At 38.2% G+C, this 20,262-nt stretch overlaps 1 protein-coding gene across 1 annotated transcript in view; it reads left to right on the forward strand.

Moving 5' to 3' along the window:
* Positions 1–19,758, forward strand: part of CPSF2 (cleavage and polyadenylation specific factor 2) — a 29,258-nt gene extending 9,500 nt beyond the window's left edge. The window contains exons 7-15 of the mRNA XM_044231814.1: positions 1,942–2,129; positions 2,770–3,060; positions 8,373–8,473; positions 9,764–9,964; positions 11,908–12,060; positions 13,661–13,886; positions 14,980–15,279; positions 16,906–17,040; positions 17,429–19,758. Of these exons, the coding sequence (XP_044087749.1) occupies positions 1,942–2,129; positions 2,770–3,060; positions 8,373–8,473; positions 9,764–9,964; positions 11,908–12,060; positions 13,661–13,886; positions 14,980–15,279; positions 16,906–17,040; positions 17,429–17,521 (1,688 nt within the window). The 3' untranslated portion in view covers positions 17,522–19,758. The remainder of the gene's footprint in view (positions 1–1,941; positions 2,130–2,769; positions 3,061–8,372; positions 8,474–9,763; positions 9,965–11,907; positions 12,061–13,660; positions 13,887–14,979; positions 15,280–16,905; positions 17,041–17,428) is intronic.
* Positions 19,759–20,262: the final 504 nt, after the last annotated feature.

Consider the following 20,262-nt stretch of genomic DNA (forward strand, 5'->3'; position numbering starts at 1 on the left):
GGTGGTATGAGTTACAGTTTCTTCTATTTTGTTTAACACTTTTCTTGTCATGAGAGATTGATTAACTCTAATTTTTTTTTTTTAAAGAGAGGGAGAGGTCGGGAAGGGGCACAGGGAGAGAGAGAATCTTAAGCAGCCTCCACACCTAGTGTGGAACCTGTTGCAGGACCCAGTCTCATGACACTGAGTTCATGACCTGACTCGAAATCAAGAGTCAGGTGCTTAACTAACTCAGCCAGCCTCCCCTAACTCTAATATTTTTGAAAAAATATTATGTGACCATATTTTGTAGAAAAAGAGACGTCAGTTCATTTGAATTCAGCTTTTGTGGGATAGGTGTTGAGATTGACTTCTCCCTGTCATTCAGCACATAGCTAGCTCTGTCTGGCCTTCGCTGATATATGTCTAGGGAATGCCAGAATATAGAAAGAGCTCATAGAAATCTGTTAAAAAAGGGTGCCTAGATGGCTCAGTGGGTTAAGCATCTGCCTTCAGCTTAGGTCATGATCCAGGGTCCTGGGATCGAGCCCCACATCGGACTCTCTGCTCAGCAGGGAGTCTCTTTCTCCCTCTCTCCCTCCCCTGCTGCTCCCCCTGCTTGGGCGCTCACTCTCTTATTCCCTCTCTCTCTTAAATAAATACTTAAAAAAAAAAAATCCATTAGCAAAACACTTAGACTTTAAAAGAAAAATGAGCAAAGGTGATACCTGAGGGTGCAAATAGTTCACTGATTTTTGATGTTGGGTGTCTTAACACTCTAATCTAGTAGTCTCAGTTTTAAAGAGGAGCCTCTAAGCCATCCCTCGTTGCTTCTGCTTTGGCTCCAGCTGCTTTACCTTCTTACTCTTTTTTTATAAGCTACACAGGATTTCAACAGGAAAATTAGATTCTACTTTTTTTTTTTTTAAAGGATTTTATTTATTTGACAGAGATCACAAGTAGGCAGAGAGGCAGGCAAAGAGAGAGGAGGAAGCAGGCTGCCTGCTGAGCAGAGAGCCCAATGGAGGGCTCGATCCCAGGATCCTGAGATCATGACCTGAGCCGGAGGCAGAGGCTTTAACTTACTGAGCCACCCAGGCGCCCCTAGATTTTACCTTTAAACATGTTTGAAACCACTGCTTTCATCTGTCTACTTAAAAAGCAGAACTTGTGGGGTGCCTAGGTGGCTCAGTCGGTTGAGTATCTGCCTTCAGCTCAGGTCATGATCCCAGCATTCTGGGATTGAGTCCCAGGTTGGGCTCCTTTCTCGGCGGGGAGCCTGTTTCTCCCTCTGGCTGCTGCTCCCCCTTCTTGTGCATGTGTTCTCTCTCTGACAAATAAATAAATAATATCTTTAAAAAAAAAAGGCAGAATTTGTGTACTATATTGTTTTCACTTTAAGACGGTATCAGTTTGTATATTTTTTTGTTTGTTTTTGCTAGAGTTTGGTTTTACCAAATGTTTCCAAGCCAACTTTAATGTAGAGTGAGGATATCTACTCATAAAGATACTTTTGTTGGAAGAGGGAATTGGATCTATATTTTATTGTGTAGGCATGCAAACATATAAAATGTGTATGTATAAAGTAGAGAGTATGAATGTGTATATTTAGGTGTATAAATTTGGGAATCATTTATAACAAAGTTTTAAATGGCCACAGTATACTATAAGAATGTCATTTTCTATGTGTACTGTGGGTGAAGAGGACTGGGGACCACTGATTTACACTTTTTCAGTGAAAAAAAATTGAGAATGAATGGCATGATATTTCATTCCTATGAAGATACAGTCACAGAATAAAAACTAGTTGTAATAACCTGAGTGGAATTTTAAAAATTGTGTACCTGGCCCAATAATCGCTTATTTATAAGTTATAGTCTTTATACTGGAGATAAAGTCTTCTTTAATTTTGCAGCAAGGTATTGTTATGTTCTCTATGGATTTTACATTCTTGTTTTCTAGCAAATGTCCTGGAAACACTTCGAGGTGATGGAAATGTATTAATAGCAGTGGACACTGCAGGCAGAGTTTTGGAACTTGCTCAACTCCTTGATCAAATCTGGAGAACTAAAGATGCAGGCCTGGGTGTCTACTCGCTGGCACTCCTGAATAATGTCAGCTATAATGTGGTGGAGTTTTCCAAGTCCCAGGTTTGTTTTCATGGTGTCATTTGTATTACAGAAGTTTTCTACAGAAATTGGACTTCTAGAAAACAATTTAGTTGCTCTTTGGGTTTTATTTCCCTGTGAAAGTGGTTGATGATGGTAATGGTAATGAACCACTTGTTCTATGTGTTCACATGGAATATTTCATTTAGTCCTTCTAGACCCTATGAAGTAGGTTCTGTTTTTGTCCCCATCTTACAGATTGGTCAAGTTGCTTCTCTAACGCTTGGTATCACAATTTGTAAAATGAGGACAAAAGTAGAACCTACCTCATAGGATATAAATGTTGGAATCCATTTTTCTCTTCTTTCTTTCTTTTCCCTTGAAATAGCAATCTTGGGTAAGATATTTATTTAAAAACACTGCTTTTTCAGTAAGAGTTAAGGTGACTTGTAACTGAAATAAAATGCAGAATTGGATTTTTAGGGATGAGCTATGGGGTAGAAGGATATATTGGGGGAACAGAACAGAAAATAAGCTGCTTATCAGAATGGTACAAGTTTTAAGAACTATTGGTGGTAAATACTTAAAAGAAGACAGAACATGAACTTTTAGACCTTGAAGAAGACATTGCAATTATAATCTAGTATTTTCTAATTATGGTCATCCTTTCCCCCTATATTAGGTAGAATGGATGAGTGACAAATTGATGAGATGTTTTGAAGACAAAAGAAATAATCCATTTCAGTTTCGCCATCTCTCTTTATGTCACGGTCTTTCCGACTTGGCTCGGGTACCTAGCCCCAAAGTGGTACTCGCCAGCCAGCCTGACCTGGAATGCGGATTTTCAAGGGATCTCTTCATTCAGTGGTGTCAGGACCCTAAAAACTCAATCATTCTAACTTACAGAACTACTCCTGGGACTTTAGCCCGTTTCTTAATTGATAACCCTTCCGAAAAAATTACAGAAATAGAGGTAAGTGCTTGTTTGTGAACTTTATCTTAAAAGTGTTTGGGAGACACATGCATAATGTTTATAGAAATCAGTGACCAAAAATGAAACTTGAAATTGTTCCCAGATTTTTACCAGAATAACAGTAGAGAGCCTTTAATAGCACAGATTTGAGCTTCTTAATTGGAAATCCTCATTCTTTAACCCTTCCATGGTATCCAGTGGAACCATGCCCAGAAGGTGCCACACAAGTACCCTATGTTTTCAAGCACTCTTTGAAAACTTCTTTTCACATCCTTTCCCTAATTGAAATCTGGCTGTTTCGTAACAACGATCTTTTTCCTGTAGGTCTCTCAAGTAGACGCTCTTTTTCTCTTTCATGCTTCATGAACTTTGGGTGCGGCAGGGATCCTTTCTCTGCCTTCAAGCCATTTCTCTTCCCTTTCTAGGTCGTGCCGTCAGACTTGACAATACTCTGACTCCTTCTGACATTTACTGATCCCTTGGTTGTTCTCTGTCCTTCATTGGTGACTTTAATTCTGGTCCACAGTCTTCCTGTGCACTCACTCAGGACTGCATTCTTGATGACTCTAGCATCCATACGTGTGATCTGGCCAAGTCCTCGGCCCTCTCAGTCCCTTCGCACCTTATTTCTTAAATGATCTTTTCCTCCATTTCACCTTAGCCATCCCTCCCACAATCATACTATCTACTCTTGTTATCATACCCTTCGCCTTGTTACCGGGTTACTCCTGAAGATCTCCACCTCAGGCATTCCACTCTGATCTTACCCTGGACTTGCTCTGATAGCCCCATGCCAACAATTCTTTGGTTCCATTGGGACTTTTAATTTGTGAACCTGGCCACTTCTACTACTATCCATCATTGCTCCAGCTTCTAGTCAATGGTCCATCATTACTTACAAACACTTTTATCTCTATTACCCTCCTATTTATTGTACTTACCGGGCAAAGCTTTGACCCTAGTTAAACCATTTGCTTAACTGTGCTTATACCCAAGCAACCTTATGTTACTGGCGTTAAACACACTACTGTGTGGGCAGATTGCCCTTCACATTTGCGATGTCACATCTCAGATGGGTACCCAGCACCAGTCCAGCATTCTCTAAGATACTCTTTTTTCCTACTCCCCAGTTAGATAGCTTTATACCCCCCTTCTCTTCAAATATCCCACAACTCAACTCCGCCCTCACCCATAGCACATGAATTTGTTTCGAACTTACCTAAGGAGTAGAAGCAGTCAGACAAAAATCCCCATATCTTCTCCCCACTAATTAGCCTAACTTGTTTCTGTATCCGCATTTGCTGCTTTAGCTCTTGTTAACCAGCACAAAACAGTAGCCAGGTGAATGGTATGCCAAAAGATCATTTTGCTTAATGACCAATCAGCACATCTGTCAGTTTTCCAAAGCTAGTATCATTAACTGAAATCTATAGTTGTGGATACTGAATGGGCTAATAACTGCCACAGTTGGGCACAGTTGTAGATGATTCTTTCATTCTTCCTTCCTAGTAGACATGTTAAGGAATGTTACTTGTTAGAGGCTGAGTGATAAGCATACCTTAGTCTTTAACACTACTCAAGAAAAGCACAGAAATAGTAACTGAAATCTCCTATACCTTCACTATAAATACAGAATTATTGAGGAAGGATGCAGAGCAAACATATCAAAGTAAAAACTGTCATTTGGGTTATTTAATAGCTTAGAAACATGGAGTTTTCTTTAAACATTAAAAGAGCTCAGGGGCTCCTGGGTGTCTCAGCTAGTTAAGCGGCCAGCTTTTGACTTTGATCCAGGTCATAATCTCAGGGTTGTGAGATTGTGTGATGGTGTGGAGTCCCAGGTTAGGCTCCTGTGCTCAGCGGGGAGTCGGCTTGAAATTCTCCCTCTCCCTCTGGCCCCCACACCACGTGCACACACTCACTCTCTTTCTCTAAAATAAATAAATCTTTAAGAGAAAAATGAAAAGAGCTCTTTGAAATACTTGTGAAATAGTTTCATCAGATACAAAATACTGAATTTGAAAATAATAATTACTAGAAATTCAATTAAGGCTGATAGGCATAGGCCATTGAGGAATTAATAAAAAGAATATGAAAAGCTGTTCCAAAAAATAAAAAATAAAAGCTGTTTCACTTTGAAAAAAATAGGAAAGAACATTTGGAGCTATAACTTGAAACATTAGGTTTTGATTTTTTTTTTCCCCCCCTAAAGATTTATTTATTTATTTATTTGACAGACAGAGATCACAAGTAGGCAGAGAGGCAGGCAGAGAGAGAGGAGGAAGCAGGCTCCCTGCCGAGCAGAGAGCCCGATGTGGGGCTCAATCCCAGCACCTTGGGGTCATGACCTGAGCCGAAAGCAGAGGCCTCAACCCACTGAGCCACCCAGGCGCCCCAGGTTTTGACTTCTTAATAAGTAGTACTAACACTTAGGATTCTTTTCCTTTTCCCCTCATAGGGGTGTTTCTTCTATAATCATACCTTCTCTCTCCATGACCTATCAGTTTTTCCCTCTACAAGGTCATCTGCAAATCACTGTACTCTCTTCTTCCCCTAGTCCCAGACTTAACTCTTCTCTGAGTCTTCCTCATCTCAGACAATAGCAGCACTTTCCACAGATTTACTGTAGCCAAAAAAGTACAGATTTTTTTCCAGTGTCCATTGCCATGTAACATACTGGAAGTGTGCATGAGAGACACCTGTCTGGTCTGTACCCAGACCGAGGAATATCAGCAGTACCTCATACATCCCCTTCCAGATCCTTCCTCTCCGAGGGAAACTGCTCTCCTGACTTCTCATGCACAGATGGCTATATTATAAACATTCAAGTCTTTTCAAAAACGAACTCATTTTAGTGACTTTATAATTGCACGTGTGTGTATATACAGTGATTATTGAGTCCAGTGGTTCCCAAGGTATGGTGTGAGGGCCCCTGGGAGGGGGTCCCTGAGACCCTTTCAGGGAGCGCCAAAGGTCAAAACTACTTCTGATAGGAATATGAAGATACTGTTTGCCTTTTTCACTGTGCCTACATTTAACATTGCAGAGTCAAAGCAGGTGGGAAAAGTGCTGGTACCTCAGCGTAAATCCAGCAGTGGCACCAGCCGCCAGCCACTGCCCCAGCCGTCAAGCATACATCAGCACACGAAGTTCCAGAAGGGTCCATTTCACTTAAGAATGTTCTTGATGAAGCAGTGAAAGTTATTAATTTTATTAAATCTGTTTAATAAAAGGTTTTTAAAAATAATCTGGATGGCAGGATGGGCAGTATGCACACAGCACCTGTGTTGTTTACTAACACATGATGTTTGCCTCGAGGAAAGCCACATATGTACTTGAGTTAACTGGCCACTTTTTTCTTGGAACACAATTTTTATTTGAAATAATGACATGGTTATTCAGACCTAGGTGTTTGGCAGATACTCCCCCAAAGATGAGTTAAGTTGAGCTTGTCACTCTAAGGAAAACAACTGATAGCATTGGTTGCCTAAGTCTGATAAAATTCAAACTTCGAAGGTGAAAATTAGAATTTTAAAAAGGGATGCCCCTCACTGTGAGATTGACAACTGAAACTTAGGCGGCTTTGCTGATTGAGATTGGTGGTGATATTTGCAAATGTGATTTTTAAAATATTGTCAACATTGGTAAGATCTGTGTAACTTGGTGCACTAGTATTTTGCAAATAACCAATGCCTGTAGGTACAAAATAGTGCTCAGCTAAAAGAGCCATTCAAAGTGCAAGAGAAATCAGTAAATTTTAATATAACAGCATAAAAAGTTGTTGGTTTCAGATTCCACATTACAACTAATCTTTAAGAAACCACCAGTTTTTGAGTTTTGATGTAATACCAAGGAATATTCATGGAAGGGCTATTTAAATATTTTTCCCTTTTCCAATTATACATCTGTGTGAGGCTGCATTTTCTTCATATGCTTTAACCAAAACAACATATTGCAGGAGATTGAATTCAGCAGATGTGAGGATCCAGCTGTCTTCTATTGAGCTAGATGTTAAGTGAGACTTGCAAAAATGTAAAATAATGCCGTGTTCTCCAATATTTTTTTTGCTTTAGAAAATGTAGTTACCTTTTGCAAAGATATGATAATGTTACTATGCAATGATTTTATTTTTTAGTGAACAGATAATTATTTTAAAACTTTCTCATTCTTGATTTCTGTTATGGTAGACATTAATAAATGTAATCTACAAAAAACCCACAAAAACTCTGGGGTTCTCAGTAATTTTTAAGAGTCTAAGGCAATCCTGAGATCAAAATGTTGGAGAGATCTACTGATTTAATCATCCCATGTTGGTGGATTTTAAAGTTGAGTCTTCTTTTTTACTGTTACAAACATAGCTGCAATTGTACTTTTTTCCTTACACTTGGGATTGTTTCCGTAGGATAAATTCCTAGAAGTAGAAATGCAGTGTCAAATTTACAGGCACATTTTTATGGCAAATCACCTTCTACCATATTCGTGCTAATTTTTCCATAGATCTATAGTAATTAGCATTGCCAATCTAAAAGATATTGATTGCAATGGTATTACAGGGTGCCTGCGTGGCTCACTAGGTTAAGTGTCTCTGCCTTCAGTTTAGGTCATGATCCCAGCGTTCTGGGATCGAGCCCCACGTCAGGGTTCCCTGCTCAGTGGGGATTCTGCTTCTCCCTTTCCGCCTCCTCATGTCCACCCCCCCCAATAAATAAATAAACTCTTAATGGTATTATGTTTCCAAAAAATTGCATTTTTCAAAAATCGGCAAAATGAGACATCTTTTCATAGCTACTGGTTACTTGTTTTTATTTTCTAAGTTGCTTATATATGGATTTGTCCTTTTTTGACGTGTTGATCATCTTTTTCTTAACTGATTGGGAAGAGCTCTTAGGAAAAAAGAGCCTCTGATAGTCAAGTAGTGCTGCAGATAATTTTCTCCATTCCCTATAATTTTATGAGATTCTTAAATGTCAAAGAGATGTATTTTTTTTTCATGTTGCCATATTTATTCATCTTTTCCTTTGTGGCTTTTGGGTTTTATGTCTTGCATAGGCCTCACCTACTCCAAATTATAAAAATACTTATCCGTATTTTCTTTTCCTGATTGGTGATTTTTAACCAGTTTAAATTAAACCCAGCCTAGAAATGTGGCAGCTCAATTTTGGTCTTAATCTAAGGAGGATCTGTAATTGCATGTAATGGGAACTTGAATAATTTCAAATTTAAGATGGTAAATTCACAGATGTGTTACATCTCACACCCCACCACCTAACCCCTGATAACGATGCTTCCTTCTGTCTGCTGTTTTTCTCCAGTTGAGGAAACGTGTGAAGCTTGAAGGGAAAGAACTAGAAGAATACTTAGAAAAAGAGAAACTAAAGAAAGAAGCGGCGAAAAAACTAGAGCAGTCAAAAGAGTGAGTTATTTTCAGACAGATTAGAAGCTTGTATGTAAATTACATATAATTTAAGAACTTATTTCTAAGATACAAAAGTTTATTTGAAAATATTTAAATTTTCTTTGAGAAACAAAACAGATGAACATAGGGGAAGGGAAGGAAAAATAAGATAAAGAGAGGGAGACAAACCATAAGAGACTCTTTACTATAGGGAACAAACTGAAGGTCACTGAAGGGGAGATGGGAAGGGTAATGGGGTAACTGGGTGATGGGCATTAAGGAGAGCAAGTAACATGACGAGCCTTGGGTGTTGTATGCAACTGATGAATCACTAAACTGTACTCTGAACCTAATAATACACTGTATGTTAACTAACTTGAATTTAAATTAAAAATATGTATTTAAATTTTCTGTTGACTTCATTATTTTTGTGAACATTTTTAAATGGTGCTAGAATGCCAAGTTCTTCTAGTGCAAATTTTGTTTTGTTTTGTTTTTAAAATAATTTTAGGGGTGCCTGGGTGGGTTAAAGCCTCTGCCTTCGGCTCAGGTCATGATCCCAGGGTCCTGGGATCGAGTCCCACATCAAACTCTGTGCTCTGCAGGGAGCCTGCTTACTCCTCTCTCCCTGCCTGCCTCTCTGACTACTTGTAATCTCTGTCTGTCAAATAAATAAATAAAATCTTTAAAAGAAAATCAATTTTATTTTTTAAAGAAATTTTTTTTAAATGACTTACATTGCACACATATTTCTAATTTCTTATTCTCATTTCTCCCTTGTGTGGACATACTGCCACATGATATCATCCTCTCTTCTCTAAAGAAATGCCTTTGATATTTGTTTCATGAACTGCGTATCTGCAGGCAGTATCCTCCATCAGATTTTTCTGGGGTTTTTTGGTTTGTTTATTTTTAGTCTGGCAAAATTATATTTATATTTGAATGATATTTTTATTGGGAATATGGATTAGCAGTTTACAGACTTCACTCCATTGTTTCTGGCAGGCAGTTTCAGACAATGCTGTCACTGTTTTCTTTGTTCCTCTGTAGTATGTGTGTGTGTATGCATTTTCCTTCACTGATTATGATGTGCCTTAGTGTGTTGTGTTATTAGAATTTTTTTTGAGTATCATCGAGACTTTCAGTGCTAGTATTAATGTGTATTTATTAACTGACAGTTAATGCTATTTTATAAAATTACCAATCCAATAAAATTATCATTGAATTAATTCAAAAATAATGTTGTAAATATTAATTCAAAATCTTGTGGGGGCTTGATGACCTTTATCTATTCTACAATCTTCTTAGGGCAGACATAGATTCCAGTGATGAGAGTGATGTTGAGGAAGACATTGATCAGCCATCGGCTCACAAGACTAAACATGACCTGATGATGAAAGGTGAAGGTAGTCGTAAAGGAAGTTTCTTCAAACAGGCTAAAAAGTCTTACCCTATGTTTCCTGCCCCGGAAGAAAGAATTAAATGGGATGAATATGGAGAAATTATCAAGTATGTAAACAAAATAACTGTTTCTTTTTTCCAGATTAGACTGTGTAGTTTGTGTATAATTCAGTGTATCATTAGAACTCAATAAATTTGGACTTTCTGGTCAAATCGTGTACTTTGATAGTTTCTGAGTACCCCACTTGGAAAGATATAGAGGACTTGTATAGTGTGAAAGTATAGTAAAAAACAGAAAGGTTGCAGGGCGCCTGGGTGGCTCTGTGGGTTAAGCCTTTGCCTTCAGCTCAGCTCATGGTCTCAGGGTCCTGGGATCGAGCCCCGCATCAGGCTCTCTGCTCAGCAGGGAGCCTGCTTCCCTCTCTGCCTGTCTGCCTCTCTGCCTACTTGTGATGTCTCTCTCTGTCAAATGAATAAATAAAATTAAAAAAAAAAAAAGGTTGGGGAACATCTAAAGAATTAATTTTAAAGGCAAAGTAGCAGTTTTATTACCTAGGTATGGGAAAAGTTTAAAAAGATGAGCAAGACTTTGTTTCCCCATTTAAGAGAGGGAAAGGGGGGCACTACTTGGTCCTCTAAAATAGTGCAGAGAGAAAATAACAATCTAAATAGCATTAGTGAGTTTATTTACCATTCCACTCAATTAGTGTCCAGTCTGTTTAGCATATGGACAAGTGTTCTTTTGCTTCAATTTCCTTATCTGAAAAGTGGGAGTAAGATTTAAGTGAGGTTATGTTTTTAAGGCCCTTAGCACAGAATCTGACCTGTGACTCGTGACTCCTAGTAAATGTACTTTAAGTGGTTGCTACTGCTATTATGTGGATTACAGAGGGAGAAGTTGGACTCCAGGATCTGAGAAACTACCATAGCAATCTAGGTGTTGGGTAACAGAGGCCTGCATTCCCAGAGAGGAGAGTGAGTGGATTTGGGGGTGGGGCGTAGATAATTATGGGAGGTAAGCAAGAACATTTTTAAGTTTTTTTTTTTTAATTTTATTTATTTATTTTTTTTTTTTAAGATTTTATTTTATTTATTTGAGAGAGAGAGACAGTGAGAGAGAGCATGAGCGAGGAGAAGGTCAGAGGGAGAAGCAGACTCCCCATGGAGCTGGGAGCCTGATGTGGGACTCGATCCCGGGACTCCAGGATCACGCCCTGAGCCGGAGGCAGTCGTTTAACCAACTGCGCCACCCAGGCGTCCCTTTTTTTTTTAATTTTTTAAAAGACATTTATTTTAGAGAAAGAGAGAGGGGAGAGAGAGTGTGGGAGTGATGAGGGGCAGAGGGAAAGAGAGGATCTCAAGCCGACTTGGCGCTGAGCATGGGAGCCCAACACTGGGCTTGATCTCATGTCCCCGAGATTATGACCTGACCCAAAACCAACAGTCATTTGTTCAACCAACTGAGCCACCCAGGTGACCCTGTTTTTTTACTTTTAACATACAACTCTCTCTCATACTGGAAGTAAAAATGGAGAGATAGTTGCATTCATGCATCTCATGAAATGAAAGTAAAGGCTTTTGAGGGAGCTCATGATCTTGTATCTCCGTCTTAGTGGTAATGTGTCAACGGGGAGTCATACGCTTTCTTTGGGCACAGGTGGGATAACTGGGGCTCTTACAGAAATCAGAAGCTGAGATTTATAAGAACTGGGAATTGGCAAGAGAAACCATAGAGATGGAGAGAAAGAATGACTGAAACATGCAGGGCCACGTTGTAATAGTACTTAAGGTAGCCACAGAGATCTTCTAATGGTGTAGGTCTCTTTACTTGCCCCCATGGTGTGTTTTAAAGAGCATTCCTCGGGGGTCAGGAGGAACAGAATATATCATTTGGTAATTGATATTATAAAGTTGCATTAGCTTTGCATAAGTTGTATACTTAAATCTGGGATACGTGAGGCGTCTAAAACTTGTGCCATCTACTAGTTACAAATTTATATAATATTATTAGCTTGCTCGTTACTGCTTCTAATTAGAGACTTATAATTTAGACCAGAGGATTTCTTAGTGCCAGAACTTCAAGCGACTGAAGAAGAGAAAAGCAAATTAGAATCTGGCTTGACAAACGGAGATGAACCCATGGATCAGGATTTATCTGATGTTCCTACCAAGTGTATTTCTACGACAGAGTCTATCGAAATAAAGTAAGTGCTTTTTGTTGCATTTTTGAAACTAGATTATAAGATGAAATTTTAAGAACTTGAATTACGTAATTTATATTGTTTCAAAAGTGAAATTTCTGAATATCCTCTAGTAAGTTTGTACTTTTAAAATTTAATTTCTTTTTCCATGCAAAGACCTGTGAAGTATGGTGGCATTTTGTTTTCATTAATGGTATTTGAATTCCAGTGTGATTGAATGGGTGATGAGGTGGGGTTTAAACATTAAATTATGTATTTATACAAAGAAACATTCTGGCCTTTTTTTTTTTTAAATAAATAAAATAAAATAAATTTTATTTATTTATTTGACAGAGATCACAACGAGTAGGCAGAGAGGCAGGCAGAGGGTGGAGGGAGAAGCAGGCTCCCTGCTGAGCAGAGAGCCGGATGCGGGGCTCGATCCCAGGTCCCTGAGACCATGACCCGAGCCGAAGGCAGAGTCTTGAACCCACTGAGCCACCCAGGCGCCCCACATTCTGGCCTTTTTACTAAGTCTGGTAGCATGTGAACTTACACAGGTCACAAGTTTAATTTTTCTAAGTGTTTCATAAGCATACTCCTTGACTTAAACATCTCCAGGGCTCCAATGTCTTAAAAATGTTACTATAACCCGAAGTAGTAAATAAAACTTTTTTTGTTTGTTACAGTTGTAACAGCAGTAAATCATCATTCTGGAATTTTTTTTAAGTCATTAGAGAGCACAGTGGTTTATTTGTCTAGTGCTATTCTTTAGTATGTATTTTGAGGTATAGCTGTTATCTAAATAATGTCTATTAACAGTATCAGAAAATTCTCTCCTGAATGGCTGTATCAGTTTATATTTTTGCTAGTGGAACAGAAGGCTTTTTTCATCCCTGTTAACCTAACAACATTTGGCATTATCTCACTCTAAAGCTTTCCAGCCTGGTAGGTATAGAGTAATGTATCACTACTGTTTAAATTTGTCTTACTGTGGTTATTAGTTTATCTTCTTCAAATGCTTCTTACCTTTTTTGTTTTCTGTGAATTCCAAGTGCCTGGCTTTCGTGCATTTTTCTCTAGAGGTTGCTGCCTTTTTGTTACTTACAGAGGTTCATTGTATATTTTGGATATTAGCCCTGGTTGGTTTCAGACAATGCAAATATCCTCTCCCAGTCTGTTAACTTGTTTATAAGAGTTGTCCATGGTCTACTTTGTTTAAAAATATCTTTAATTTTGATGTAATGAAATAATATTTTCTGTTATGTTTTTGTGATTACATAAAGAAGTCCCTCCTTGTCCATGGTCACAAACGTAATTCGTACATTTTATTTTATTAAATTTAAATATTTACATTTCTCTTTTATGGTTTCAACTCAACCTGCTGTTGTATGTGACATTAGATCAGGATCCAGTTTTATTTTTCTTTATATATGAGTTATTTTTTTTTCTGAGAGCTACTGAATAATCCCATTCAAATACATATCAACAGTGTGACATGTGTATTCCTAAAATCCTCATTTTATATATCCTATACATTTCTTTCCTGATTAAAGCCATTAATAACCTAGTTTTGGAGTTAACTTATAGAAAAATAAGCTTGGATTATCCTGTGTAATTACAGAGCCAGGGTTACTTACATAGATTATGAAGGACGCTCTGATGGAGATTCCATTAAAAAGATTATTAATCAGATGAAACCACGACAGCTGATCATTGTCCATGGACCACCAGAGGCTAGTCAGGATCTCGCAGAGTGCTGTCGTGCATTCGGTGGGAAAGATATTAAAGTGTACATGCCAAAGCTACACGAAACAGTTGATGCCACTAGTGAAACTCACATCTACCAGGTAAGTGCACTGGCATTTGAGCCACACAGAAACAAAGACTTTTTGTTGCAGATGAGGACAGGTATATTAGGAATTCAGTGGTGAGTGAGACAGACATAGTCCCCTTGACTTAGTAGATCTTATGGTCAGGGGGGCTTATAATAAGGAAAGATCATTTATCACATTGTTATTACCTCTGATAGAGGAAGTACAGGATGTTGTGAGACCCCAACCCAGATTTGGAAGTTTACAAAAGATTTCCCAGAGGCAGTGATAACTAAGCTGAATCCTAACAGATGTTTAGATGGGTCATCAGAGTGGTATAGAGAGGGGGAAAGGGTATTCCAGGCAGAGGGAACAGCATTTGTGGAAGTGTGAAGGTGAGGGGAATGGGGAGTATTCAAAAATTCAGATGTTTTATAAAAATTTACTGATATCAAGGGTCTATTCCTAATTGAAAAAAAAATGGAGGCAGGTATAAAAATTAGGAGTAGCACAGAGGAGAGATTAGATTTTTATCTGGTGGGGGGATGGTGTCAGTTAAAGCAGGAGCGATGTCTGGATTTGGTTGGAAAAAATGGGTTGGAATTCACCAGGCAGCAAAGTTATTCTGGGCAGAAAAGAGGAAGCGGCGTTCCAAGAATAAGGATGTGTGAATTCATGGTAATGAAGGAAACAGTAAGTAATTCAGTACTCCTGAAGAGCAGCAAACACTAGAGGATGAGGCTTATCAGTGGTTCTCAATGTTGGCTGCACATGAGAACCATCTGGGGAACTTGGGGGGTGTTGGGGGGACTCAGTGCTCTGGATTTAGTCTCACCATTTGTGTTAGAGTCACTGAAGGTAGAACCTGGCATTAACATGTAATTTAAGAAATTGCCATGTGATCCCAGGGTGCAACCAAGAGTTAAGAACCTTTTGGGAAGTAGACAGGGGTCCTAATGATTTCACAGGTCACTAGGTCATTACCAGTCACGATGAAGATCAGACGAGTGAAAGATTTTCGAATCTTAATACGCATTACCAGAATTAGCAAATAATAATAACTGGTTATATTTTTTTGTTAATTTATACTCAGGGTTTCATCTCTCCCTCCCTTTTGCATCGTGTCTAGGTGAGATTGAAAGATTCACTTGTCAGCTCCCTTCAGTTTTGTAAGGCAAAAGATGCCGAATTAGCTTGGATAGATGGTGTCTTGGATATGAGAGTTTCCAAAGTGGACACAGGAGTTATTTTAGAAGAAGGAGAACTGAAGGATGATGGAGAGGAATCAGAAATGCAAGTGGACGCTCCTTCGGATTCCAGCGTTATAGCACAACAGAAGGCCATGAAGAGTCTGTTCGGGGATGATGAGAAAGAGACAGGTGAAGAGAGTGAGATCATTCCGACCTTGGAACCCTTACCCCCAAATGAGGTAAACAAGCACATGCTGCTTCTGTCTCTTCCTTAATTTGCCATCCTTTGGATTTTTCTTTTATGTTTTTAACTCTAAAATATGTGTTTGGGGGCACCTGGGTGGCTCAGTGGGTTAAAGCCTCTGCCTTTGGCTCGGGTCATAATCCTAGGGTCCTGGGATCGAGTCCCGAATTGGGCTCTCTGCTTGAAAGGGAGCCTGCTTCCCCCTCTCTTTCGCCTGCCTCTCTGCCTACTTGTGATCTTTGTCTGTCAAATAAATAAATAAATAAAAATATTAAAAAATATATATCTATATATGTGTTTGGTGTAGGCTGATTTTGGAGTTTTAGAAAAAGATTACTTAAGATGTGGTTGTGTGTGTGCACACACAAGCATGTGTATATATCCTGGATGGCAAGGGAATGATAACTTAAAGGAAATGTTTAACAAATATTATAGATACATTATTGTTTCATAATTTATTTTTTCAGATTTTAAATTTTGATTGTGAGGATTATATCACATACCTGCTTCCAGTCAGAAGATTTATAGTTTTCTAAGACTGAAACTCTTGTCCTCCATTTTTGTATGTTGTCAATTCAGCTGAAATCATTTTTGGTTTGATATAGTTAGAAATCTTTTATTAAGCACAGATAAATTTTTTTTTTTTTTTTTTAAAGATTTTATTTATTTATTTGTCAGAGAGAGAGGGAGAGAGAGCGAGCACAGGCAGACAGAGAGGCAGGCAGAGGCAGAGGGAGAAGCAGGCTCCCTGCCGAGCAAGGAGCCCGATGTGGGACTCGATCCCAGGACGCCGGGATCATGACCTGAGCCGAAGGCAGCTGCTTAACCAACTGAGCCACCCAGGCGTCCCAAGCACAGATAAATTTTTAATTTAGTATTTACATGTTCTCAGGAGATACCCTAGTTAGCAAAGATTTCTGGTAATTAACTTACAACAACAGTGTTAAAACTGTGTCATCAGAGTCGTGTGTGCATGTCAGGGGACTCCAGGCTTTGTGTGCAGTAAGGAGTAGAGGGACAGCCTCTGTCACTGGATTCCCTTCTAGTGTTGCTCTTGAGATTGGGGGAGGAATAAGAATCTTTTTTTCTGTGTGTGCTAAAGCTAGTGCTCTTCAAGGCAATTTCCAAGCAGCAGCAATAGGTTGAACCGCTTGTTTTTCTGATTCTAAAACCTTTTGGCATTCACTCTCCGGGAGAAAGGAAGGTGAAAGTGGGATCAGGGAAGAACTCCCCTCAGAACTAAGCGAAGGAGTTGGATCTAGAAAACCAAGTTTTTGGTTCAGTTCTGCCTACTGGCACTCTCCTTGACCCCCTCAAGCAAGTGGGTGAGTGGAGAGCATCACATCAGCAAATGTCTCTCTGTTTCTGTGAGGCATGACTAATAAAAATTGATTGGGAAACATTCAGAAAATGTGAAGGGCTTTGTAATGTTAAATAAGGAGGTAAAATTCAGAATAACAACTTGGAGTGTGATTTGCAGCCTTCATACGATCTGTCAGAGGTCTTCAGAGAATGACAGAAAGTATCTTAGATCCTGTGTTAGTTACTTCACTTTATTCAGTACAGCTGTGTGTCTGCTGTTTTATCTGAAGTGATTCTTTCCCCTTTAACCTTTTCTAAGGTTCCTGGACATCAGTCAGTTTTTATGAATGAACCAAGACTGTCAGACTTCAAGCAAGTTCTTTTACGGGAGGGGATTCAAGCTGAATTTGTAGGAGGTGTACTTGTTTGCAACAACCAAGTAGCAGTCCGTAGAGTAAGTGTGTTTTTAATAAGGGATGAGTTGAACAAGTACTTCTTTCTGATGCGTTGCCATTTTGAATTCTGTAATTCTTGACTGGTAGTTTCACAAACTGGAGACCATAATTTATATTCATAATGATGACCTTGAAGGCTTATAAAAGTTACTGTCCAAGAAATGATGTATAATTTTATTGTAAATTTTTATTATTTGAATTCTGACATTTACATGTCTATGTTAGATTCATGACTCGAATATTCTATCTGTATTCTATGCAGAGTAACCCATTCCAGACCAATCAGCAAATAACCCAGTTAATATATCTTGTTTATTATGTCTGCAAATTGATGATTAGGAAATGTGCTAAAGAGTTTTTTTTTTTTTTTTTACTTTTACTTTCTAGACGGAAACTGGACGCATTGGATTAGAAGGCTGCCTTTGTCAAGATTTTTATAGGATAAGAGACCTTTTATATGAACAGTATGCCATTGTGTAAAGGACATGATGTCAAGAAGTATCTGTTTGACCTTTCTAAGAAAAAGCATTCTTATTCTAAGCTTTTCCTTTTTTGTTTTGTAACATACAAAAAGAATTGCCCGAAAAATTTAACATGCATTAGTTTTTTTAAAAAAGTGTAAATACAGTCCATTTTGCTAATGTTCAAGTGAGCATTCTACCTTTTGGCTTTCAGAGTGATAGAGATCCTAACAAGTGTGCAGGCCAGAGAATTGAGGGTGATTGGTTTCCTCTACAGACCCCTTATTCTAGAAGGGCTTTTTACTTGAATAAAACAATGCAACTTAGCAAACCAGCTCATGGCCTTAGAGAAACATGTTTGCATATTGTGAGTTCTTGCAAACGGTTTCTTACATTTTCTGGAATGAAAAGTGAGAATTATTTAGAAAAGATGTGCTATAAAAAAAAAAAACAACAACTGGTGAAACGGTTTTTTGAGGCCTATGTGTTTAAAAAACAAAAAACAGTTTGTGCTCTAACTGTTCTTTGGAATCTGATAGGCAGTTGTCTTCACATGGGGCATATCTCCTTACCCTACCTGTATTTCCCAGCTCTTCAGTCTACTGGAAGGTGGTGTACATTTGATTCAGAAATCAATTTTTATTTCTCCCATTTTTTGTTTTATCAAGGTGTTGTTCAGTTAGAACTACACCACCACCCTTTGAATACACATAATACAAAAGAACTCCTTGCCATGTTACAGTCTTAAGGATTCTCTGTGCATTTTAGCTCTCAGCTAGGTTACCTATCAGAGACCCCTCAGTGCTCTGTTTTTAAGGAAACAGATGTTGAACATCGTTTTATAAGGTAATAGCATAATTTAATCAAAAGGTATAAATGTTGCATCTCTTAGGCTTGCTCCCTCCTAAGGTTGCTGAAGCAGTGGATGGATTTTATACACCTAAATACAAAAATAATACTGAAGTTGATTAAGGTCATCCTTTCTGTGTTCCTGTCTTTCTTGGGGCTGGCATCCCTGGTACAGGATAAGCCACTTGTGTTTAAGAGTAAAAACTGAACATATGCAATTTTCATTGAACCTAAAAATGAAAATCATGTTACCCTCTTGTAATCTGCTGATGCTTTTTCATGTGTATCTTGATTGTGGCCATCCTTGATCTTTATTTCTTAAGTATTTAAGCCCTCTTCCACATACTTAGCATCTTTAGAAGGATCATTCCTGTTTAACTTATATGGATCTGTGTATAGTATAGTACTACCCAATGATATCAGACTGGGATTAATATTTTATTTCAAAGCTGATGGAGAGTTCATTATGGATTATAGTGCTAACACAAAGTTACAGTCTTCTGATACCAAAAATCAGAATGCAAAACAACATTACCGAAGGTGACGATAAAGAGTATTTTTTTTTTTTTTTTGGAGAGCTTTGAAAAAATTTCACATCAGTTCTTGTTACTGAAGAGAGTAAGCCTGGAATCCTATTTATATTCCAGGGGAAAGAAAGTCTGCATTTGTTACATGGCTTGAAGCATCTGGTTATACATAATATATTGCAATACTGATACTGAAAAATTGTTGCTCGCTTAGCCTTCTTCTTGTCTTATGAAGAAGGAATTAAATTTCAAAGTACTTCTTGAAGATGGCTGTGTGAATGTCACTGCAAGAGCAATACTTTGACCTGTTTCTTGATGACAGAATTGCTAAAATTTCAAAAGGAAGACATTTGTTTAGCTTTAGTCACTTAAGAAAAATACAAATTCAAAAAATAAATCATGAACTCAGAGGAACTTTCAGATTTTGTTTAGAGGCAAATTAAATACAAGTGGACGATCAACTGATACGTATAAATAATTTGGTTAAAAAGAAATTTTATTATAGTATTTGTTTTAATGGATTATAAATGTCAAGTATCATTGCAAATGTTTCTGTTTTCATGAACCAGTAGGTGGCCTGAAATAGAAGTGAGGAAATCAATTTTCTAAGGAGGGCTTTTTATAAAAAAATTGAAATTCACATACCATAAAGTTCACTATTTTAAAGTATATAATTCACTGGGTTTAGTATATGTAGAGTTGTGCAACCCTTACCACTCTAATTCCAGCACATTTTCATCCTCCCCAAAAGGAACTCTTTACCCATTAGCAGTCACTTCCCATTTCCCCTTCATTTCAGCCCCAGGCAACCGTCAGTTTATTTTCTGTCTGTATGGATTTGCCTGTTCTGAATATTTCATAAAAATGGAATCATACAATATGTGGCCTTTTGTGTCTGACTTCTTTCGCTTTGTATAGTATTTCCAAGATTGATATTACAGCCTGTGTCAGCATCCTTCATGCGGTTGAACAATACTCCATTGTGTGGATACACCACATCTTGTTTATCCATTCTTCAGTTTGTGGACATTTGGGTTGTTTCCACCTTTTGGCTCTTAGAAACAGTGCTGCCATGAACATTCCTATCAAGTTTTTTGTGTGGATATATGTTTTTAGCTTTGGGAGATTTATACCTAAAAGTAGAATTGCTGGGTAATAAATATGGTGACTCTTTTGAGAAACTGTCAGTTTTCCAAACTTTATTTCTAAACTACTTCCCAAAGTGCCTATACTATTTTACATTCCCACCAGCGGGATGCGAGGATTCCAGTTTCTCCGCATCTTTGGCCACACTTGTTACTTCCTCTGTTTTTTATTTTAATCATCCTAGTGGGTGTGAAGAGGTTTTCATTTGAATTTTCTTAATGACTAATGATATTGAGCA

This window comes from Neovison vison, chromosome 13 (genome assembly GCF_020171115.1).
Source record: "Neovison vison isolate M4711 chromosome 13, ASM_NN_V1, whole genome shotgun sequence".
Taxonomy (NCBI): Eukaryota; Metazoa; Chordata; class Mammalia; order Carnivora; family Mustelidae; genus Neogale; species Neogale vison.